The sequence below is a fragment of the Macaca thibetana genome, chromosome 8, assembly GCF_024542745.1.
Source record: "Macaca thibetana thibetana isolate TM-01 chromosome 8, ASM2454274v1, whole genome shotgun sequence".
Taxonomy (NCBI): Eukaryota; Metazoa; Chordata; class Mammalia; order Primates; family Cercopithecidae; genus Macaca; species Macaca thibetana.
In genome coordinates, this window is record NC_065585.1 from 65,268,421 (window position 1) to 65,293,768 (window position 25,348).

The 25,348-nt window shown below is 38.8% G+C and overlaps 1 protein-coding gene across 1 annotated transcript in view; it reads right to left on the reverse strand.

The window, feature by feature from the left end:
* Positions 1–808: 808 nt before the first annotated feature.
* Positions 809–25,348, reverse strand: part of STMN2 (stathmin 2) — a 56,074-nt gene continuing 31,534 nt past the window's right edge. Inside the window, exons 4-5 of the mRNA XM_050802247.1 lie at positions 11,840–12,031; positions 809–2,152 (exon numbers count right to left, since the gene is read on the reverse strand). Of these exons, the coding sequence (XP_050658204.1) occupies positions 2,093–2,152; positions 11,840–12,031 (252 nt within the window). The 3' untranslated portion in view covers positions 809–2,092. The remainder of the gene's footprint in view (positions 2,153–11,839; positions 12,032–25,348) is intronic.

The window sequence follows — 25,348 nt, forward strand, 5'->3', positions numbered from 1 at the left end:
CATGTTTCCAGGGCTTATGACAGGGTCTGACCCAATGAGTAATGTTTTCCAAACTAAGCTATATAAAACCAGTATGAAGAGACAGCTCATGTCATGCTAATTGGAAGCTCATGTGTATCACATCAAGCATGGGCATCGTCTGTAGCAGTGTTAGATTCCCACAAATATTAAAGGATATTCAAAATAGACACCAGGTGGCCGCAACCCTAAACTTGGCTTGTTAGAGCTCCTATGGACCACAGCCCACAGTACTTATTCACAAGTCTGTGTGGTTTCAATTATTTATGATTTTCTGCTAAAACTGGATGTGGTTCCTTTGGTCCTGTAAGATCCATCTGGGTCACTGATAGGACCCTGCTGTGCCCATGTGTGCCGTGTGTTTATTGGCAGTACAAAATTCAGCAGTACGGCATGGATCACATCTTAACAGACGGCCTAGGCTGGGGGAGGAGTTCTGTGGGCCACAGGGGAGAACTTGAGATAATGCCAGGAACCTTCAATGTTTCAAAAAGGGCTCTCTCCCTCAGAATTATCAGTCTGAATCTTGCGGTACCTTGTTCAGTCCTGTATATTTTTAAGGGGAACAGATTGAAGACCTCTCCCACTGTGTTGGTCCATCAGAGGGCACGAGAAAAGAGATGCGGCCTGCTGCTCCCAAAGGGGAATGACTCAGCAGGGCACTGGTTTCCTTCAAACTCTCCTTATTATCTCTTTGCCTGTGAGACTGTCTAATTCAGTGGCCACCCTTTTAAAATCTGAACGCCAGGGTCAGACACACCAAGGGGCAAGAGAACAGACCAAACCTTTATTAGTTCACAGAACTCCAATTCTTTATTAATCACAGCTTGCTCACAATGACATACAGGAAAATAGCACTAATGAAGAGTAAATATGCAGGCAGCAACCTTCAGGAGTTGGGAGTTGGGGAGAAACGACTTCAAAACTGCGATAGGTACTTATGTTGGGTATCTGGTGATTCTTAGTTGGCACAAATGCCCTGCCTAGCCCCCTTAACTGCGTCAGCTTCACAGATGGAGTGTTTTGTTGTTGGTGTTGTTAGTAGGCAGGATTGCCTTACACTGGGGAAGAAAGACCAGCTTGAGTGAAAGTCCGCAGTGTTTTTGATTTTGTTTGTATGTGTGTTTTAATGCAACAACCAGCTCACAGTTTCCAAGTGGAAAAATATTCAGTAGCATCATGTACTTGTACTATAGGTAAGAGCTTAAAATGAACATCATCAATCATGGCATCCACAAATAAGCCACCTGACACATTAATTAATTCATTCCATCAAAAGAACTTAAACTAGAGAATTAAGCCCACTTTATGAAGAGCGATTTCACGGCTACTTGAACCATTCGAATTTGGATTTGTGTTCAGCACTTTCAAAGGTTCAACTTTTTGCTTCTACCCAGATTGGTCTCAGATCTGTCTTCTCATCCATCCCTTTCTAAAGTCAAAGCACATTTGTAGCACATAATCCAGGAGAAGCAGAAGTAAATGCTCTAACTGGTGGTATTTCTTAGCCTGGTTTTGTAGTTTTTAGGCAGTAAGTAGATTATGAGCGAACAAATGTGAAGGTTCATGTGGAGTCATAATACCTGTGATCTAGGTATGGTCTTAGTCAAGCTCAGAGATAACAAAGCCTTCTAGGTCATTAGGCAATGGTGGGTTTCTAGCACCATAGACTGTCTACTGACCTCATTTTTCTTTTGGAATGGAGTTAGACATGGGGAGCTTCAAAAAGAACAGACCTAGCAAATTCATTTGAGTGGAAAGACACAACATCAAAAGCCTGTTACAGGACATGTAAGATTATGAAATAACTTGCATAATGCAATACTTGTATTTTTTAACAAAAATGTAAGTATTTACAAAATAAGATCCAAGGTATTTTTTAAACATCAAGCAAAACATTCTGCAAAGAGACCGCATTGATTTTTTTAAATTTTTGATTCTGGTTTTTTTTTTTTTTTTTATAATGAGTTCTTTTTAAACCATGTCATACATTCCCCATCCTGATATCGCATGATCCATTATAATATAGGCAGGGGGATTTACTATTGTGGGGCGTGCCAGACCCTCCCTTGCTTCAGCCAGACAGTTCAACCTGGAGTTCCTTGTTCCTGCGCACCTCCGCAGCATGCCTCTCCTAAAAAACACAAAAGGAAGAAGAAATGTCATAGGCCCTTGTTGTCTGGTCCTTTGCGTACCATGTGCTTGACTAGAAGTAACCCAGTTTGTTGTCTACTTTTAGGAGCTTTTCTCATTTCAGAAGAGAGGAAAATATAGGCCCCATAAAATGTCATGTTAGAAAAGATCTTATAAGACTTATCGTGTTTTAAAAAATATATTTAACACTGTTTTTGTTTAAAACTATGACCAAAAGTTCATGTTATTAAGATAATTTTGAAGATTAGGATCACAGTGTAAATCCAGAGAAAGGCAATAAAACATCACATTATTGTTTCTCTATCATTTCTAATGATGTCATTCCTTTTGACTAATATTTTAAGGACTTTATAATGCTGACGGACACTCTGGGAGGGCTAGATTCAGGATGAAGACTTTCTATACTGCTTCTTAAACTCTTGGCCTGTTTGTCAAGGTCCTTCATAACTGCAGTCCAAGTGACTTTTCCAGTCATAACCCCCATCTTTTCCTACACACACTTGATGTTTCAGTGTAGTGGAATTGTCTTGTCATGCAATTTTCAATGCTAGTCTTTCATCTCCACTGGTCAGGATTTGTAAACTTACTCTTTAAACCCTATGACCACTGTCCTTTTCTCCACAAAGATTTTTGTGAGACTGCAAAGACTAATCTGCAAACTTATCTCACTTTCCATTTGAACACCTGCATAAGTCTTTCCTTTTATTCTAGCTTCTATTATGACCCTCTCTGTTCTTGTCTCCTCTGTTATATTTGACTGTAAGCTCATTGAGGGCCTGGACTATGTTTTCTCATTTTTCTTCCATTTGCAGGGCCTAGCAGAGAGCTTTGCAGATAGCATGTGACTGGTGGATGTTTATTTACGTAAGGAACCAAGGTACTAGCCTTGAGTTGGGAACTGAACTTCCTGAGGAGGGAACTGATGGAGAAAATGTGGCCCCAGTATATTTTAGTATATGGCTATACCTCAGATGACTAAAATCACAGTGTCTTGCATATATCATAGGTGCTAAATAAATGTTCATCGAATTGAAATTTTAAGATGCTAATTATTATTGGTATTATTTATATTTCTGTTTAGAATGTTGTTTATATTGCTTCTCTCCTTCCCTCTGAAGCTCCAGAAATTACTTGAAACTCCATAGATTCTTTTAGTTCAGGGGAAATAAACTTGACCAGCTATAAAGTAAATCTTATCATTAAACTCTATTAATCACAACGGGTCTATATTTATAGGCTTCTTTATATTATAATAATGAATATTTATTAGACACTTAATATGTACCCGACCTGCATCAGTACAGGTTTTACCCGTATTAGGTCCCTTAATCCTCACAATAATCCTATAGTGGACATTCTATTATTGTCCCCATTTTGCAGATGAAGAAACTGAAACACAGGAATGGTAAAGTAACTTGCCCATGTTCATGATACTAACAAGTGGGATTTAAACCCAGGGAACCTGGCTCTACAGCTCACCCTCTTAATCGCTGCTATACAATTTCGATGTTGAGTGAGGAGAACATTTTATAGTTGCATGGAAAAATGTGTCTTTTCAAGTGTAGATTCTGGGAGAAAAAAAGGCATAACCACCCTACATTTCCTTCAAAGATACAGAGTTGGAGTAAGCAGGAAGTCGACTCTAGAGAAAGAGATTAAAAACAATTTTATTTAATTGGTTTAAATGAGCTTTTGCGTATGTTCAAAAACCATGAAGAGAAGGAAAAAGGCATGTATAGAGAAATCAAATCCTGTTTGGAAATGTCACAGGGGAAATTAGCATGGATGCCGCTGATTCTTCTTTTTGTTCTGCTATTATGAGGAAAAAGATGAAGCAAATTCTTTTCTCATGCAGAAAGAAACTAATTAGTGAGAGCTGAGCTCTGGCAAAAATTGAGAAAAAGCCCAGACCATCACTATGCTAGGAAAAAGAAGCCTCAAGTCTAAAGATTCATATAAATTCAAATGATAACATAGCAGGAAACATTATAATTAGTATTATTAGACTACTTTGGAGTACACTTCTTATTAAACTCAAAATTAGTGTTAACGAAATGGATTTTGCCATAGGAAAGAATAAATATAATTTGTGAGCTTGAAATAATGTGGAAAAAGAGAAAATAAATAATTATGAGTTTCTAATTAAAAATTATTTGTTTTCAGGCATTTTAGTCACTCTATTATTCGAACACTTTACATTCACATTATCAAATATCTACTCATGAAATGTTAATGTGACTTTATTTCAAATGTGGGAGAACCAAAGGCAGTCATGCAGGAAGCATATAATTTCCCACACAGTCTGTTTTTCTTATCAGCTCACTGTTCGCAATTATCAGACCTTGAATCCAGAGGTTCCTAAGGCAGTTGTGATACTCAGAGAAGGTTCACCAAGAAGACTACTCTTTGATAATATTTATTTCATTATTGAGCTCCTGATATTTGCTAGCCACTGTCAGAGGCCCAAGCATATCTAAATTTACAATGTTTTCTGCAATTTACCCCCTTCCTCCCATCCATATAAAGGAAATGTAATGCAGTATGTTAGCATTGTGTGCAACTATGCCTTTTATATGAAAAAAAGTATGAAAGTTGATTTTGGGAAAAATTCTGGTCCTCTAATTCTTTCCTCTAATTTCATAGAAAGGTTTCTCTCCTGGAAGGTAAGAAATATGGAGTCTTTTCTTTCTTTACTTTTTAATGTCCCTTTAATCTCACTAGGTATCAAATAGAAACAAGGACTTGGACTATATGACCTAGGATGCCAATTTCATCTATGGAATTCTGTCATATGAGCCTAATTAAATTCAAGACGAGGTCAATATAATCAAAAATCCTTCTTCTTACTGATGACTATGCACTTGCAATATAAAAGAGGGGTCAGGAGTGAGTTGTGTGAGCTAAGAAAGCACATGTTCATGCATTGAGATGACGGTGATTGGGAGTCATGGGCAGCTAGTAAAAAGGTTTGGAGTCAAAGAGATTTTCGTTCAAATCTAGTCTCTGTGGTCTACTTGTGATCTTGGCCAAATGACTTAACCTTTCTAAAGACCAGATTCCTTACATGTGAAATGGGGATAATCACAGTATTTTCTTCTAGCGTTGTTGTTTGGACGAAATGTGATAGTACATCCAAAAATGTCTGGCCTATAGCAAACAATTAATAAAGGCTAGTTTTAATCCATTTTCCTATTTCATTATTCATTCATCAGATATGTTCAATAGTAAGTGGTTGCACAAATGCTATTTGTGAATCAGAACCATAGGAAAACAAAAGATGAAAATAATACAATAGTTGTAAATTGATAATAGCTGAAATCTATAACTAAAGAGTTAAATATTATCAACATCATGGAAATGCAAATTAAAACCACAATGAAATACCACCTCACTCCTGCAAGAATGGCCATAATTAAAAAGCCAAAAAAACAATAGGTGTTGGCATGGCTGTGATGAAAAGGGAACACTTTTACACTGTTGATCGGAATGTAAATTAGTATGACCACTATGGAAAACATAAAGAACTAGAAGTAGAACTATCAGTTGATCCAGCAATCCCACTACTGGGTGTCTACCCAAAGGAAAAGAAGTAATTATATGAAAAAGACACAGGCTCATGCATGCTTATAGCAACACAACTTGAAATTGCAAAGATATGGAGCCATCCTAAGTGTCCATTGACCAACAAGTGGATGAATAAAATGTGGTATATATACACCATGGAGTACTACTCAGCCATAAAACGGAACTAAATAGTGTCTTTTGCAGCAAGTTGGGTGGAGCTGGAGGCCATTATTCTAAGTAAAGTAACTCAGGAATGGAGCACTAAATATCACATGCTCTCACTTATAAGTGAGAGCTAAGCTATGAGGATGCAAAGATGTAAGAGTGATATAACGGACTTTGGAGACCTGTGGGGGAAGGTTGGGAGTGGGGGCGAGGGATAAAAGACTGCATATTGGGCACAGTGTACACTGCTTGGGTGTCGGGTGCACTAAAATCTCAGAAATCACCACTAAGGAACTTTTCCATGTAACCAAACACCACCTGTGTCCCCAAGACTACTGACATTTATAGAAGAGTTACATATTATCAAAATTACCTCTTAGGGAAAGAATCACAGAATCTTATTCCCTGAAAATATTTTTATCATTTTAAGTTACATTGTATTATGTTCTACTATTGCCACTAAAATAATGGCTATAATATTTTCATTTGACATTTTCTAGATATTAGAAGTGAAATGATGAATTATAGTGAAACAATTTCTTTTATTTCCTAAGTACTGTACTTCATGGTTGGATAGGGGAAAGCTGTTGTCAAGTTTGTCTGGGTTACTTGCTTCTCTCCTTCCTAAACAATACTGAAAGCTCCTTTGGTATTTGTTACCATGTTATGAGCTCGGAAGTCTTGGCACTGACTAAGATGATATAGTAGAATTACAAAAGAAAGAAGCTATGATACAATCTGGTTTAAGTGGGGAATTAAACAAGGTTCAGTAGAGGTCCTCTTCAGTGACTTGCCATGTTAACCCTCTCAGTTCCTTCCATTGTCCTGCTGTCTGATGGCTCCTAATGGCTGAGTTGCTTGAGAGGAAAAGGCTCTTCCCTAGTATCGCCACATACTTTCCTTCTCATTGGTTGTGTTGCCAATGGCATTTCCACACCTGTTTAGCAATTTGCATTTGAAAATTTAACTATCTAATTTAATTAAATGCTACACTGATGGAGAATTGTGAGGGTCGAGAGAAACCTTTGGAAATACGTGAGAAAGTGAACTATTTAGTAGATATTGGGTGAATAAACTATAAAAGCTATGGAAAAGTTGTAAAAAGTCTATATCCAGGTTATTTTGCAAATGGCTTTAGTCCCTGCCCTATTTTAAAGAAATTAAAACTGCAAATCATAGCTAATGTGACATGAGTGTGAATAATGGCAAGAAAAGAAACCCCCATAGAACTCCCATTAACTGATCAATTTTTTGAAAAGATATTGGGCCCAACTACATCAAAAGATTGGTCAATAAGTTTACATTTAAATATTTGACATTAAAATTATATGTTTAGTGAGTAGAGGTATTGTTGTTAAAATGATTATACCTATGTTAACTGATTTTTCAAAACTAACTGTCTCACTGCAATTCCTGACTGGGTCATTTGGAGCTCCTGCTACTCAGGGTTCCTAAAAGGGTCAGGTGGTGAATTTCCTGCAGGATGCTGCGTAGTGTATTAGGGGAGAAAGGGACACATCAGGAGAGGAAGAAAGTGTCTTAAATCATTCCTGTATGGCAAGAACAAGTGTCTTTCCTCCCTCTCTTTCCTTTCTCTCTGCTTCCTCTCTTCCCCTCTCCTCCCCTTCTCCGTTTCTCCCTCTTTCTACTTCTCATATCACTCTAAGAATAAGAACATTTTTAACTTCACCAGTGTATCAGTCATAATCCACTGACTAGTCTTTTGGGTCCTGGATGTGACATCAATAGATCAGCTAATGCAGGTCTTTGTGGCACACGCATCCCTTCTCCCACAGCCTTCTCCGCATTTGATTCTTTTCTATGTAATAGCCTGGAGTGTTAAGATGAGGTGCTATAAAAACAGGAAACTGAAATAAAAAATGAGTGTAACATTCTTCTTTGGAGGAAGAAAGAACACTTATGCAACAAAGACAAAAAATACTAACATACAATTTATGATGACATCACAAACCATATTTAAGAAACATTTAGCACAGTAGTTCTCAACCATGGCTAACTATTAGAGCCTACTAGTGAGCCTTTAAAATAATACAAGGTCCTTGGCCCAATTCTAGACAATTAAATCAGAATCCCTAAAGAGCTGTCCAGTAGATTCTGAAGTGCAGCCAGGGCTGCTTTTGCTTTAGGCTTTCAGTTTGAGCGAAAGGCTTTGAGCTAACATGGCTGGGGCTCTGAGGAGTTTATGGGAATTTGTCTGTCAGTGACATTGAAGATACCATTATGGGCATCATGGTGAAAATATGCTTGAATGCTCAATTCTCTTAATTGAAGGGAAAAGGGACTGAGTGCTGAATGGTAGGCAGATTGTGGAAAAGCTTGCACAAAGTTGTATCATGTCTCTTGCTTCATTGATAGGGCCAGTGAGGGCTATCAAAAGGGTGGGCGCATGGTGGGAATTTACCTTGATGTGAATTTGCTTTTACTGATATTATTCAGTGTCTTTGCATTTACTGTCTATATTGGACCATACTACATGTTGTCTTATTCTCTAATTGTTGGTGCTATATTATTTATTGTTGAATTATTTATTGTCTGTGTTGGGAAAGACATGGTTGGTAAATACCTTTGATATTACAAAGGTTCCTAAGCATATAGTAGGGACTCAGGACATATTCATTGAATGATTAACTCATTAATAGGTATCATTTCAGAAGCAGTCATTTTTTTTTCTCTTTTTGTTTTAGAGACAGGGTCTTGTTCTCTTTCTCAGGTTGAAGTGCAGTGGGACGATATTAGCTCACTGCCGTCTCGAACTCTTTGGCCCAAGCGATCCTTTCACCTCAGCCTCTGGAGTAGCTAGGACTACAGGCATGTGTCACCACTGCTGGCTAATTTTTAAATTTTTGTTTGATGAGGTATTGTTATATTTCCCAGGCTGGTCTTGAACTCCTGGCCTCAAGCAATTCTCTTGCCTTGGCCTCCCAAAGTGCTGGGATTACAGGTGTGAGCCACCATGCCCAGCATAATTATCTTTTGATATGGTAGATTTCAGAACAGCTTATGTTACATTGGCAGTTTCATGCCTTTTGGCTTTACTGTTATTACTGACCCTCTTTTAAATTTCTAGTTTCATAGGAATAACTTCATTCAAACAAAATGCTAAATATTGCTTATAATATAAAACTTTGTCTTATTTTAGGAAAAAGCAAAGTAGTTTTAGTATACACAAACACATTCACAATATGTAAACAACAATTTTGTACTAAATCCACCTATGTGATATACATCAAATAAAAGTAAATTTGGTATTTCCTCTTTACTGAGGAGATAAAAGATCTTGACTGACACTGGCCAAAGATCCTATCAGATTTGAAAAACACCTCATTAGGTATGAAATACCAGAAAAAAATGTGGTCCTAGAAATTATCTTGGCTGCATTATTTGATATGGGATAGAATGCTGACAGCTGAGATTTAAATCAGAAAAGGCTACAAACCACTAGTTCGCAAATCTGGCTGCATATTGGAATCATACGGAGAGTTTTCAAAATGCATGGAAGCTGGGTCCCATCCTTGGAGATTCTGCGGGTTGATGTCAGGAATTTTAAGCACTCTTTGGGTTGATTATTTGCAGGAAAAGTGGTCTGCAGGTGTGCATGTATGTATGTATGGGGGAGGGCACTAAATTTGGGTGGGAGTGGAAAGACTGAGAAAACGAGCTGAGCATGGCTGGGCTGGGTAAAGAGAAAAACACACAGAGAAGAAAAAAATGGCCTATTAAAAGCTAGCACTTCTGGAAATACTAGATAAAATATGGAAATTTTATGAACTATTTTACAATTGAAATCAAGAAGGATATGCCCTGTCTGGGCACTGTGGCTCACACCTGTAATCCCAGTACTTTGGGAGGCCAAGGCGGGTGGATAACTTGAGGTCAGGAGTTTGAGACCAGCTTGGCCAACACGGCAAAACCCTGTCTCTACTAAAAATACAAAAATTAGCTGGGCGAGGTGCTATACGCCTGTAATCTCAGCTACTTGGGAGGCTGAGGCATGAGAATTACTTGAACCCAGGAGGCAAAGATTGCAATGAGCTGAGATCGTGCTACTGCACTCCAGCCTGGGTGACAGAGAGAGACTCTGTCTCAAAAAAACAAACAAACAAAAAAAGGAGGCTATGCCCTGTGTTTGGGTATGTGCAATTTGAAAAATAAAAATGCTCTGGGACTTCCAGTGATAAAAATCTTGCATTGAGGCCTAATTGAGAATGCTGCAATGAGATCAGCAGGTACCGTTCCTAGCAACGTCACTTAATTTTTTTAGGGCCTAGGATGTGAGATGAAGGTTGAGTCACAGTGATCTCAAAGAGACCACACAGTGGCCCTCTGCTGTCCATGTTACGAGCACTGGTCAAGCAGGAACATCCTTAGTTCTCTAGAGAAGTGCAAAATGCGGGCAGATGGCAGAAGACTGACTGGTTTATGGTCATGGGAGTAAACTTCAGCAGATGGAACTTTGCTCTCCTGTATCTGAGTAAAACATATGTTCCTATACCACCATAAATCACCTGGAGAGAGCCAAATTCTGTTGCCTCTTCCAAATTGTGACTTGACTCATTTGGGTGAAAAGCAATGACATTGTTCTGAGAGTATAAAAATACCAGCTTATAAATAAAAATTTAATCCAAACTTTCATGTTTTGGATCAGGCATCAGATAACTATTCCAGCTCTTGCCCAAGTCAGCAGTCCTCGTCCATGTACCTCTGAGAACCTCAGTGTCTTACTGCGGCATCAGAGCCCACACACCCTTCCCCAGCAATGCTTTCAAAAATTCCTCAAGAGCACAAATGAAGACTCCATGCAATTGTATCCTTAAAAGGTTTCATGCCTGATTTCCTTTGTTTCTAGCTGGGTATTTGCAGTCAGAGACTGAGAATGAAAACAGAATCATCAGAACCCTAGGATAAGGTTGTTTGAACCTTAGATGAGATGGGACATCTCTAATAGAAGACATGAAACTCTGAGAAATAGTCAGAAAACAGGAGGCTCATCTGACTAAACTCTTAGGGCTCTGATGACAGGCACACTCCTGTTTTGCTCTGCATCTCCAATGCTTATCACACAAAGGCACTCGCTACTGGCGGGAAGCATGACTGACTGCTCAGAAAAGGATTGAGGCATCTTTCTCAAACATCCTGTTTCTCAACGCTTAATCCAATTTCTGGAAACGGACACAGCTAAACTACTCATAGCTATACTGTATATTTTCAAAGGAAAGGTGTTTTGAGGGGATAGGTGGGAAACAGCATAGAGAGTACAAAAGTGAAAGAGATCGTTTTTCAGAGCAACTCCAGCACAGCTCCTCCTGACTCATGGGAATGAGTATACATTTAGGTTGTTGAGGAGAAGGGCACCAGGATACCAGAACTGGATGAAACATCCCCTATGAGCCAATCTTTGCTATGGTCCCATGTGATGCTGTTATACCCAATGGCTTACCAGTGTTCATAAATACCCTGGCCTTTCCTGGCAAATATATTTTTCTAATTTAATATTTTAATTAAATATATCTATTTAAAGCCATATAAATATAAATATTAAATCAAATGTTATTTATATTTTATATCAATATAATATACTGACATTAATATTTCTGACGTCACATTTTTCTTATAGATTGCCTCGTGAGGCTTCTATAGAAGTCTTACACATTTCAAAAGCATGAATCAGCCTCCCTAAATCCACTCATCATGGGAAAAATTGAAAAAATTCCAGCCTTAATGTTGGATTCCCACTCCTCTACCATGTTGCACCCCCTGCTAAGTCATTGCTGCACTGTGAGACCCTGCCCATGGGAGTTAGTTGTCCTCACACCTGCAACAAATTTTGACTTAGTCTCTGGCGCCCAGGCATATGGAAGTTCACCCAGCTGTGTTGCATATGAATATATCCATCTGCTCAGGACTCTGCTGAGATTACCTTTTCCTGCAGACGTTCAATAATAGCAGCTAGATTAGCCTCACGGTTTTCCTTAATTTGTTCCATTTTCAGGATCAGCTTTTCCTCCGCCATCTTGCTGAAGTTGTTGTTCTCCTCCAAAGCCTTCTGAAGGACTTCTCGCTCGTGTTCCCTCTTCTCTGCCAATTGTTTCAGCACCTGGGCCTCCTGAGACTGGGGAAGAAAAACATAGCCATCTTATAATTATCCAAACACAAACCTAGCAGAATAATAGCCCACCAATTGGAGGGAGCGTTCTTTTCCGATGAATAGTATTTCCAGCCTTGAGCACTATTGTCAAGTCTGTACTCATCTGCAGGGCTTAGAGTTTTCTATAGAATGTGGCTAGTTGGGAAATGCGGTTAGCTGAATTTTCAGCTGTGAATATATTTCAGACTGTCTTAGAAGCAGCAGCATTGAATCCTCATTGAGGAGTTACAAATTTTTTTTAAAAAAGAAGTTGTTGCTAAGCATTTATGCAACAGAAATTCATTTATAATGAATTACTGGATGGCAATATCCCATTAAAGCCTGAGGAAAATGGTTGAGGACTGAGGCAAGTTCTAATCTTCCTGATCCATTGTTTTTTAATCAACTGTAGGCTAGGCCTTACAATGAGCTTTTCAACTTTCATCAATCAAATCATCAAATTCACTTTCTCCTTTTATTTCACACTCCCTTTCCCCCACCCCCATCCCCCATACACCAAAGTCTCTTTGGAGATCTGAGAACAGTGCAAACTTAGTGTTCACTTAGCCACAGAGAGCAGAAAGTCTTTGTTTTGACCCTCTCTTGAAACCCTGTGGTTGCTCAGTGATTTAGATCCAGATGTACACCCTGCCCCGCACTTTGAGCACTGTAATTTTCTTCCAGCGTCAGGAGGCTGTATGGCTCTGTACAGTGGATGGTAATCACTGGAGCACTTGATAACAATGCAGGTGCCTGGCATCTACCTCCAGAGATTCTGATTCCAAGGTTCTTCCGTGAGGCCCAGTGATAAGCATCACTAATGATTCAAACGCAGGTAGTCCAGTCTACCTTTTTTAAGTCCTACTGGCATGGGCTTTGATGTCAGGTCTGTGTTCAAGTCTTACCTCTGTTTGTGACCCAGGATGTGTTATGTAACTTCTTTCCATATTCTTTTTATTCTCCCCATTATGCAGCTAAGAAAAGTCCTACCCAATACTGACCTATCCAGGTTTAAGACTCAATTATTACACACTCATGGCTCCTGGATAATTTCTTAGGATCAGCTGATACCCTGAGGCGATCCTTCACAAGAGTAATTATAAATGGGAATATCTAAACAATGGTTGATCAAAAAATATTCCTAAGTGCCCTGTTAAATACTGATTACCATTGAAAGCATTAATGGGAAAACATTTTAGTTGATGGTAGTGGTTGTGGGCATTTACTGGAAAGGTCTTGTTGTATAAACAATATGGGGCCTGGAGAAAGGAGAAACTTCTCTTCAAATAAAATTCTACAGAAATGGTAAGGTCGGACAGCCTTACATTTCTTTACTGATGTGTTTATTCTGAAGTTGATCAGGAATAGGTCTGTGGCTCACTGGAGATTAGACAGAAAATCCTGGAAACCAGCCCTGCCTCTTGCTTTAACCCCATAATGGTTCCAGGACAGTTTATTATTTATTTGTTTTTGTTTTTATTTTATTTTATTTTATTTTATTTTATTTTATTTTTTTTTGAGACGGAGTCTCGCTCTGTCACCCAGGCTGGAGTGCAGTGGCCAGATCTCAGCTCACTGGAAGCTCCGCCTCCCGGGTTCACGCCATTCTCCTGCCTCAGCCTCCCGAGTAGCTGGGACTACAGGCGCCTGCCACCTCGCCCAGCTAAGTTTTTGTATTTTTAGTAGAGATGGGGTTTCACTGTGTTAGCCAGGATGGTCTCGATCTCCTGACCTCGTGATCCGCCCGTCTCGGCCTCCCAAAGTGCTGGGATTACAGGCTTGAGCCACCGCGCCCGGCCTTGTTTTTATTTTAGATAGAGTCTTGCTCTCTCACCGAGGCAGGAGTGCAGTGGCGTGATCTCTGATCACTGTAACCTCTGTCTCCCAGGTTCAAGCGATTCTCATGTCTCAGCTTCCTGAGTAGCTGGGATTACAGGTGTGTGCTACCATGTCCTGCTAATTTTTGTATTTTTAGTAGAGACGGGGTTTCATCATGTTGGCCAGGCTAGTCTTGAACTCCTGGCTCAAGTGATCTGCCTGCCTTGGCTTCCCAAAGTGCTGGGATTATAGGTGTGAGCCACTGTGCTTGGCAGGTTTCAGGACATTTTTAGTGGAACCAACACTTTCTTACCTTGTATTAGTTTCAGGAAAACTAATACAAAAATAATAAGAAAAGTATAACATAAATTGAGTTCAAACTCCAGTGGAGCCTTTCTGGAAGAAGTATGAATAAAATATTTTCTAGCTGGTTCACTCTCCTGCCTCTAGGTGGGACTGTCGGTAAAGCATCCTACTTAGACTTTGCTTATTTGCTGTTATCAGGACTACCGAATTGTTACAGGGAGAGAGGTGTGTGTGTAAATCGCGCAGTGGCGTGGTCTCGGCTCACTGCAAGCTCCGCCTCCTGGGTTCACGCCATTCTCCTGGCTCAGCCTCCCTAGTAGCTGAGACTACAGGCGCCCGCCACTAGGCCCGGCTGATTTTTTGAATTTTTAGTAGAGACCGGGTTTCACCGTGTTAGCCAGGATGGTCTCGATCTCCTGACCTCGTGATCCACCCGCATTAACCTCCCAAAGTGCTGGGATTAGAGGCGTGAGCCACCGCGCCAGGCGCAATGTAACATTTCTACTCAGTGGTTTAACAATTCCTTCCTGCTCCTCATAGATCAGTGTTTCCATTACTGCCCTAGATAGGATCCACCTGGATTTTTAATGGCCACTTTTTAAAAGTAGCCTTTCCACAGAAACTCCTGTGGCACAGTGACATGAGCCCTAACCTGGTATTCAGAAAGCCTGGGTTTGTATTCTGCTTTGCTGACCCTGGCGCTTTGAGATAGACTTCATGGCCAGGGGCCATGCGCCTGCTGCTCTTTAGACAGGATCAGCTTACAGAGAGTTACTGCGCATTATTATCAAGAGGCCACTGCAACTGCCAAATGTTTCATTTTCAGATGCTCCAATTAACTTTGGCACTTTGTTCAGTTGTGTTTTAACTTAATGTTTACATTTGCGTTCTTAATTTTCCTTTGTGAAAGAACCAAAGTCAAGAGGAAACAGCATGGAAATAAGATTCAGACGGGAAGGCTTTGAAATTACAAGGTAATACAGCAACACACACTTTTCCATATTTCTTGCCTTGGTGGGACACATTTGATCTGCATGAACAAACTCCTGCAGTTCCCATTATGAATAATGGAGAATTCCCATTATAACCAATGCCTACTGCATTTACTGGAGTGCAACGTTTGGCTCAGTTTGAAATGCCTCAATTTAATGGGGTTAGTACTTTTGTAGCTATTGGGGCTAAATGAGATTACACAGCATAGGTGTCAAGTGCATTTCTTTAGCACAATTAATGGGGTGAAACAGAAACAGAAGGCACTACAGAGTGTGGTCACGTGAGTTTGCTGCTAACTCACAGAGACCTGCCAAACTGGGCCAAGCTGTGCTTCAGGGCTGCTCACTTCTGTGGTGCCTTTTCTTACACTCTGGAAGGGAATGTTATATCCACTATTATCTCGACTCACACATTTGCAGGACCTAATCATTGTCTGTGTTTCAAATATTTAAAGCTTAAGTCCACACACACAAAAATACAGGATGTGAAGTCAATTATGGTGGAAAGCATTCTATCCTGAGGAAATACTTATAACTTCCTATATTAGTCTCTATTCATAAGCACTGAATTTTGTTAAAATTTAGAGACAGGGTCTTGCTTTGTTGGAGTGCAGTGGTGTGATCTTAGTTTAGTATAGCCTCAAATTCCTGGGCTCAAGAGATTCTCTTGCCTCAGCCTCCCGGGTAGCTGGGACTACAGGCGTGTACCACGACACCTGTCCGGCAGCCAATTTTTGAACAAAATATTCAGTGGAGCTAATAACCATGGGGACATCTACCTCAGTTCCTAAGGTCTCTGCTACCCCATCGGGGCAGAAAGGCATAACCTCCCTTCCTTTTTCACAGTGTAGCATCCAGATAGATATTGCTGCCCATGACTCCTCTAACTCATTTCTTAGGTAGAACTTGATTCTCACATGAACATAATTTAATCTTCTAGTCAGACCCTCAAGGAAGAAAATTGGTTCTGATTCCAATGAGCAAATAGGCAGTTTAATCAATGAGAAAATAAGCAGTTAGTCCAGAAAACTGCACTAAAACATGACATGAAATGAGTGAGGCTGTAGAATAAAAAACATGAGATATACAAAAGTGGCAGCATTTTCCTTCATTTTTGGCAAAGAAGTAAAGTTCTCACTACATGTTCAAATAGGCATTCTTACTTTATATCTTGACTGTGCAGACAGTGCAGATTAGCAGAAAGGAATTGGGATTGCATGGACCTATGACAGGGAGGGTGGTGAAGTGAGAGAATCACTAAAAGTTGTTAAAAATAAATTGTCCAAGGAAAAAGTATCTGGCCTTGGAGGAACACTTCTAAATAACCTGTACCTAACACAGAAGGTCACTAAAATATTAAAATGGAAAATTAGGGCAAGACAATGATCAGCTGATATAATGCAAATGTCAGGGCAAAATATAGAACTGAGATGTTCAACGTGACATTTCGGGAGACTAAGGAACCTTCTCGATCTTGCTATTATGGGAACTGAGGCACATTACTGGTGAGCACCTTTCCTAGGCATAAACCTCCTCACACTGAACTCAATCACTGAAATAATTACATGAGAGGTACATGAAGGGAAAAACAATGAGACAGGGAAGGAGACTTATTGTACATTTAGGAGCACTTTAATATTTTGCAAAGAGGTCAATTACCAATTTTTATATTACTGAGTATAAAAGTTTAATTACTGTACAAATGGAGTGGAAGATAAATTTGAGTAACTGGTACATAAAACTCATTTTATTTTATGTACACAGATGAGACTTAAGACTACATTTTAGATAGCACTAATTTTCCATTTATTTCTGAAGTAAACATATTTATTTTCTTGTCACTTTTCATTATTTGGGGGATACATTACTTGCTATCCAGGACCGTTGATCAGACACTGAATCTCCTAGTACCAAAAATGCCTTTACACAAGTAGGTTAGGTGGTGTGTCTGTAATTATTGACTTTACTGCTAACAATGAAAAACCATTACGATCCATCTAAAGTCACAAATAATGTCCTGTTGAAATATGACAATTGAATATAATTATGTAAAACCAAAGAGTATAATATTCACTTTGTGTTGAAGAGCCCGAAGCATAACAGGAAATTTAAAATGATTAAAATCCAAAGTCCTTTAGAATGAGCCCTTCTGCTAAAGTGTGTAATGGGTTTACTGTGGTTAGCTCCTAGGAAAAGAAACGTGGGGGTGCTCTTCTTCACCGAGAAGGTAGCACACAGGAAGACTCTGTGGCCCACGTGCCATATTCTGTAAGGAGCAGAATGTTTCCTGAATGTCAAGCTGTGAATAATCCAGTACTTTGTTTCATAATCCATTGCTATACAAACCACCCCCTCTTTCCCTGGATTCCATTTTAATTGCCATCTACAATGTGAGATACCAACAAATGGAAAAGGTAAGTCTATCATGTTTGGTGACTAATGATCCACTTTTATGCCATTTTATTAAGAATAAGCAACACATCTTCCTTTCAGAGGCTTAGTGACTTTGAAGCTGATTATGCCAGTAATGAGAGCATGCTAATGAAATCTCGCTGGACTGGTTCGAGTAGGGTGCTTTTTAATTTAATCTCTTTTAGGGTGAGATTTTATCAATGTCATTAAGATCCTTTCGTTTTCACAATATTAATTTTTTCAAGACACTTTTAATTGGCCTGACCTATTTGTATATCTATTACCTATCAAACTTTCTTTTCTTCTACGCAATTTGATAAAGAATATTTTATAATATTTAAAAATATTGTCTGGGCACTCTGGCTCATGCCTGTAATCCCAGCACTTCAGAAGTCTGAGGTGGGTGGATTACCTGAGGTCAGGAGTTCGAGACCAGTCTGGCCAATATGACAAAACCTTGTCTCTACTAAAAATATAAAAATTAGCCGGGTGTGGTGGTGGATGCCTATAATCCCAGCTATTTGGGAGACTGAGGCAGGAGAATTGCTTGAACCTGGGAGGTGGAGGTTGCAATTAGCTAAGGTGGCACCACTGTGCTCCAGCCTGAGCAACAGAGCTAGATTCTGTCTCAAAAAAAAAAAAAAAAAAAAAAAAAAAAAAAAAAAAAGGAATGTATTGTATGGTAGCATTTCAGTCTCTGTTAATGAGAAACTTCTTTTCTTTATAAAGTCATTAGTTTGCTAGGTAATCTCTGTGAGGTCAGAAACTGGATGCATCTTCACATAGTAATTGTTAACCCTTTTACCATGCCGGTTATATGTCTTTATGTAGAGTAACCTTCCAATTCTCACACTAACTACATGACATAAGTTCTATTACTAGTCTCATGTTACAGATTGATGAAAGAAGACATAGGGAGATTAAGTCACTTGCTTGAGGCCACACAGCTTGTAAGTGGTGGAACCAGGATTTGAACACAGATATTCTCTTAACCACAGGTTCTTAAAGACAATGTTTTAAAGATGCTCTTAAACACTGTGCCCTGCTAAGGATGCCCATGTAATTGATTGTCCAAACTGGAACACTTATGAGAATAAAAGAGAAATAATTAATAATGGTATCAAAACAACAAGAGTTAGCTGGAGTTGTCCTGGGCCAACTGGGATGTATAGTTAGGCTAGCTCTGCTGCCTCTTGCCAAATACATGTTGGTTGAATGAATGAATAAATGATAAATGGATGGTTAAAGTGTTCATGTCATTTCACCCTTGTGGGTCAGTTGCATTATGGAAACTTTGATTTCAGGAGATGAGCTTCAAGCTGCCCAGATGAGATTGATACAGACTCACAGAAGTGATTATCACCGACTACCAGCGATAACCAAAGAATGGAGAAAAAGCAGGGAAAGGGCTTATTCATTTTATGACAAGCTTCTTCTACTAGCTAATCACTGGAGCATTAATTCTGCCTCAAAGAAGCCTGAGGGAGTATCCTCCAACCTAGTAACCAGATGGTCAGTGCTGCAGTAATGTCAACAGATGGAGTGGGGAGGTGAGGAAATTGCCAAAACATTGAACACAAAGTGAATCTGAGCCCAAGTAGAGACACCTCTGTGGCACCCTTCCAGCTATAAATCCAGAAAGCCCCCCAAACACAGCCTAGGTCATTAGTTCCCTGAAGGGATCCCTGAAGTCCCAGGAAGAGGCCTTCAAGGCATTAAGGGTAGGGGGAGGGAGGAGAACTCATAAGGCTTTTTGTGTTTAAAACGCCCTAACAGAAATCACACTTCACATCTATATCCATGTCTATCTGTATATTTACTTTGAGTTAGAATTATGTCAATTCAGTGCAAAACTTTTTATCTTTTAATCAGAAATAATTAGCAATTACAGATTCCTTTGATTATAATCATGGTAAGATAATTTATTAATACTTGTTTAAAAGTAATATGTTCGCTAGGTAGAATCTTCAGAAACCTGTAACTTATAGGAAAGGAAATAGGTCCAGGGCAATGGAATGTTGCTAACCTGTGGGCCAGGTGGAACGTGTATGTATTTTTGGAAAGTCTGTAGTGACTCCTTACTGCTTATATAATGGAATTTGCGCACTCACCTGGCATTCATAGCCCTCCCTAATCTCACCTCACTACTCTCAAACTCCCTAGCCAAATCCACTAGTCCAAACCACTGGTCTACCCACTTCTCTGAAACACACACTTTCTGCATTCTTGCCTCTGTGGATCCTTAGTTCTGGAATCACTGTCTTAATCTAGAACGTTTTCGTGTTTTCTCTATTTATCTAATACTATTTATTTTTCTAGTCATCTCCCCCTTTTAAAAAACAGATACTTCTTTAAAAAGATGCTGCGACTCACATAAAGTAGTGAAATCGTTTTATTATCCTTAATAATCTCCCATTTCATGCGAAGTCAAAGTCCTTAATTGCTACCTCTGACTTCAGTTGCTACTACTCTCCCCCTGCTGTCTGAGCTTCAGCCACGCTGGCCTGTGTGCTATTTCTCAAACGCACCTTGTACATTGCTATCTCAGGGCCTTCGTACCTGCTACTCTCATTACTTTGAATGTTCAGGTCCCAGAGAAGAGCTGCCTGCCTTACTCCCTTGCTACCTTTGTGCTTCTTTTCAAATGTTCTCTTACTCAAGAGGTTTTTTCTGACTATCCAATAATTATATTATTATATATAGTAATAATTATATATTATAGCTTCTTTCACCCCCACACCCCCAGTTCTCTTTGTCCTGCTAATTTTGTGTCATCTAATATGCTGCGTATGTATTTATTAGCTCTTTCTCCCCCACTCGAATGTAAGGTTGATGAGTATCCCCTGTGCCTAGAACGGGGCCTACCAAATAGTAAGTGCTTGATAAATATTTGTTGACTGAGTGATTTTGCCCAGACTAGGAATTCCTTAGTACTGTTTCAGATGTCATTTGGAAACTTAGTGCCTGTAATTGTTTTAGGATGGGAGGATGGAATAAAAAATCAAAACAAGCTATATATTGCCACTTTCACATTTGGCCCTGTAAGTTATTATTTATTTATTCACTTAAAAACATTTGTAGTAACTCAGGCAATGGCTAACAGGAGTTGAATAAGAAAGAAAAATATTTTTTGTAGTACTAACTATTGCCAAGCACTATTAAACAAAAGACAAGTTCTATCTTCATGGAATTTATAATCTAGTGGGAGACATAGGGTTAAACAAATACGTATGCATATAAATACTAATATGCCAATAAATACTAATTACTTACTAATTGTGCTAGGTGCTACAAAGGGAAACCTGGTTACCATGAAAGAGAGTAAGAGATGAAACCCAGGTTCAGAGAAATCCCCTCCCCACGGTGAGGAACTGAAATAGAAATAGAGTAGGTAGCTGAACAAGAGGGCATGAGATTTAGAAGATCCTATTACTTACAGTGCATCCTAAACTTCACACTTGCATTAGCTCTGACGATGTAAAGATTAAAGCCATAGAATGGAAATGTATTTTGAACTTTCCGAGTTCCCATATCAATGTAATTTTTAAAGAATACATATATATGTAAAAGTAAAGTTGAATCTGAATAATTATCTGGTATTTATTTTAAAAACTTAGGCCTAAAGTTTCCCCATTATTCCCTAGATGTTTTCTGTTTTAATATCTGTATCTGCTACTGGCTGCCTTTGGCTACTAGACACTGGGAATATATCTAACATGAACTGAAAAGAGTTGTAAATGTAAAATACACACTGGGTTTCAAATACTTAGTATGATAAAAGAATGTGAAACAGCTCATTAATACTTCTATATTGATTATATGCATATTGAAATAATGTTTTGAATATATTGGGTGAAGAAGATTTTATTAAAATTCATTTCACATTTATTTTAAAAATGTGGCTTGCAGAAAATTTAAAAATACACATATGGCTTACATTATATTTCTTTCTTTCCTTTTTTTTTGAGATGCAGTCTTGCTCTGTCATCCAGGCTGGAGTGCAATGGCACCATCTCTGCTCACTGCAACCTCCACCTCCTGGGTTCAAGCAATTCTTCTGCCTCAGCCTCCCCAGTAGCTGGGATTACAGGTCCCCGCCACCATGCTCAGTGAATTTTTGTATTTTTAGTACAGGTGGGGTTTCGCCATTTTGGCCAGGTTGGTCTTCAACTCCTGACCTCAGATGATCCACCTGCCTCGGCGTCCCAAAGTGCTGGGATTATAGCCATGAGCCACCACACCCGGCCTGGCTCACATTATATTCCTTGAACAGTACTGTTTCACAGAGCTGCCTAGATTGATAGTTTTCATTCCATCTATAAGAAAATAACTGTAGCAGGGCAACAGAAGAGTGCTGCAAATTGAATAGAGTATGAACTAAATAATTATTCTACTTGTTATAGGAACACTAAACATTTATAGATAGAAAATGTAGACATCTATAGTTTTGTTTACTTAAGATCCATTACCCCTTCCTCTTGGGAGAACACCTCGATTTTCTTCTGGGGAACTACCCTCCACAATTCTTACCCCAGAGATCTTAGTTAAACTCCTTTGCAGGTCAGTGGTGGGCATGTGATTCAGGCTAGCAAATCAAACTACTACATCCTCTTGGCCACAATGATTGATTCTAGGTTGGACATGTGATCCAGGTCAGGCCATTGAAACTCAATTTCAGGACTTTCGTTAAATATTGGGAAAAAGAAGTTCTGTTTCTGCCAGAGTCACTAAGTTGCGAGAAAAAGAATTTGGGGCCGGGCGCGGTGGCTCAAGCCTGTAATCCCAGCACTTTGGGAGGCCGAGACGGGTGGATCACGAGGTCAGGAGATCGAGACCATCCTGGCGAACACGGTGAAACCCCGTCTCTATTAAAAAATACAAAAAACTAGCCGGGCGAGGCGGCGGGCGTCTGTAGTCCCAGCTACTCGGGAGGCTGAGGCAGGAGAATGGCGTAAACCCGGGGGGCGGAGCTTGCAGTGAGCTGAGATCCAGCCACTGCACTCCAGCCGGGGCGACAGAGCCAGACTCCGTCTCAGAAAAAAAAAAAAAATAATAATAATAATAATTTGGAACTGACTATTGAAATTTAACTTTCTTGGTAATGAAACCAATTAAATGCAGGAAGAGATGACAGGCATTAAAAGAAAATTTTCTGATAATACTGTGATCCCTGGATCCAGCTGTTCCTAATGCTGTTGCCACTCCTAGACTTTTTGGTTCCATATTTGCTTTTTGTTTTAACTAGTTGAGTTGGGTTTTGGTTATAGGCATGTCCTTACTAACATAATTACGGAGATATATGCACTTGCTAAAGACTCTTGAAAGAGAATTAATAGTTCTTTAAATTAGTGCTAATTAAGTCAGTATAACCCAAAAGAGTAAAATCAATTAGTGATTTTTTAAAGTTGGCACTTTCTGCTAATTAGTTGTATTTTCTTTTAATTAAAACTCTACCATTAACAACAAAAAATAAAAAGATAAAAATAAAACTTGACCACTAGGACATAATCTGTATGGGGATTTTTGCATTACAAAATTTTTAACAAATAACTGGAAAGGTGATGGAATATGGCTTTTAAAGTGTTCCAAGGAATACTTTTTTTCTGGGCATCATAACACTGGATGATTACATTTGTAAATGTCTTTTAACCATGTGGCCGGTTTCTAGTTCAATTCAATTATTTAAATGTATAATCATTGATAATTTCTTGCTGTCAGGGTGCAGGAGCTTTATCAGATTCATTAATTAGTAACCTCAGGGACTTTTATAAGAACACCTAGTTAATTTTGATGATCCCAGTTCTTTTTTTATCCTCAATTATTTCTTTCAAATTAAGTATATTACCTAGAAACACCAGCAACATCCTAAATCAGGATGTTGAATTTTGGTTTGAGTTTTAATTTTACCTCAGTCACTGGCTCTGTATTCTAATCAAGGCACAGCATCTCAATATATGTCAACCTATGACTCATATCTCTACCTATTGCCTATAAGATGCCAGTGCTTGGGTCAGAACTTAAACTACTTTGGGTGCAACATGCTCTCCACTGTTTTAGGCATTGCTTATATCTGTTGTCAGCAAAGTTTTGATAACTTTGAATAATTTATTTTAGCTTTACTATGAGAATAAACTATAAATAACAACAAAAAACTGATATGTTTTAAAGCAACTACTTCCTGTATATATAGAGTTGAGTTAGTAGCTCAGGTTCCTGCTTTTTAAATCTAGAACAATGATAACTAGTATTTTATATATATATACACATGCACACATACACACACCAATATTAATATATAATTATGGTATATGTATACAATATTAATATATAATTACAGTATACATATACACATATACACATCACATATATACCAGTTACCATTGTTATATCTATATCTATAATTGGTATCTCTAATATATAGAGATAGCTATATATAATATATCTATAATATAGATATCTCTATATACCAATTATCATTGTAATTTTATATATATATATATATGAAATACTCATCAGACATTTGGAGAACATCACTCTTAGGTGAAAATTGAGATCAGCATGTTACACATCATAGGAGGATTTTTTTTCAACTACAAATATTAGTGTTTTCTTGTTTAGAAAATTTAATCTAAGGATTTCTAACGTTTGAGCTTTATTATTTGATAATACACATATTTGTGTACATATATCTGTGTATATATGCACATATACTATACACAGCACATCTGTGTTTGCCCTGCATTCTCTCTTGGAGAATTCAATCTTTAGGAGAAGGACTATCTTCATTCTCTTTATAATTATCCAACATAGAAGTGTCCAAAGTGTTGGCTGACTTTTTACAGACAACATCATAAAACTTCCTATTTAACTGTTCTTCCTATTTAACTGAAATTATGTATTCTTTGACCAACATCTTCCCAGTCTCCACCCCTAACCCCTGGTAACCACAATCCTACTCTGCTTCTCTGAGTTCAATTTTGTGAACAGTCCACATGTAAGAGAGATCATATGGGATTCGTCTTTCTGTGCCTAGCTTATTTCACCTAGCATAGTGTTCTATTACAGAAAACTATACAGATGCATAGTATATAAAATGTATATAAAATTACAGAAAACATCAAAAAAACAACATCATAAAAGCAGGGAACATGTTCTTAGTGATTACCTGATTCTAAAATTGTATCATAAAAAGTAATGGGAAATACAACGTAGGAGATTAATTACCTAAAATAATTCCATTTTTGGATGATCAAGAGTACCTTGATGGGATTAACTACCATAACCACATGGTTGGAACAGGCACATTCAGACAACTTCTGTCTGTGTACAGAGTCCCTAGGATACCTGAATGTTCTCAAATATTAATACCCTTGGCTCTTCTTAGCCATGTGATTATGGAAAATTAAAAATTTGGCAAAAGGAAAGCTCTTTAATACAAGCAGGGACCAATGGCAAAAAGAGAAAAAAAAATCATCAAGGCTTAGAAAAAGATAAAGAACATATTCAAAGCTCTCAGAGAAGGTCCTGATCTTGGAAGGACCAACTTCCAGGGCGGGCAGTGGGACTCTGAGGAGGAAAGGGGCAAGCTCTTGGCCCTTACCCTGTGGCCAAGAGAACAAGAGAACAGCATCCGGGCAGGAAAGATCTTGGAGGGAAGATCTGGTAATTTGTAATTCCAAGGAAAACCACGCCTGACACAGGGGGTGACACAGATCCTGAGAGGGAGGAAGCAGCACTCCTTCCCCTCCCCACCACTGGAGTTTGACAGGGCTGT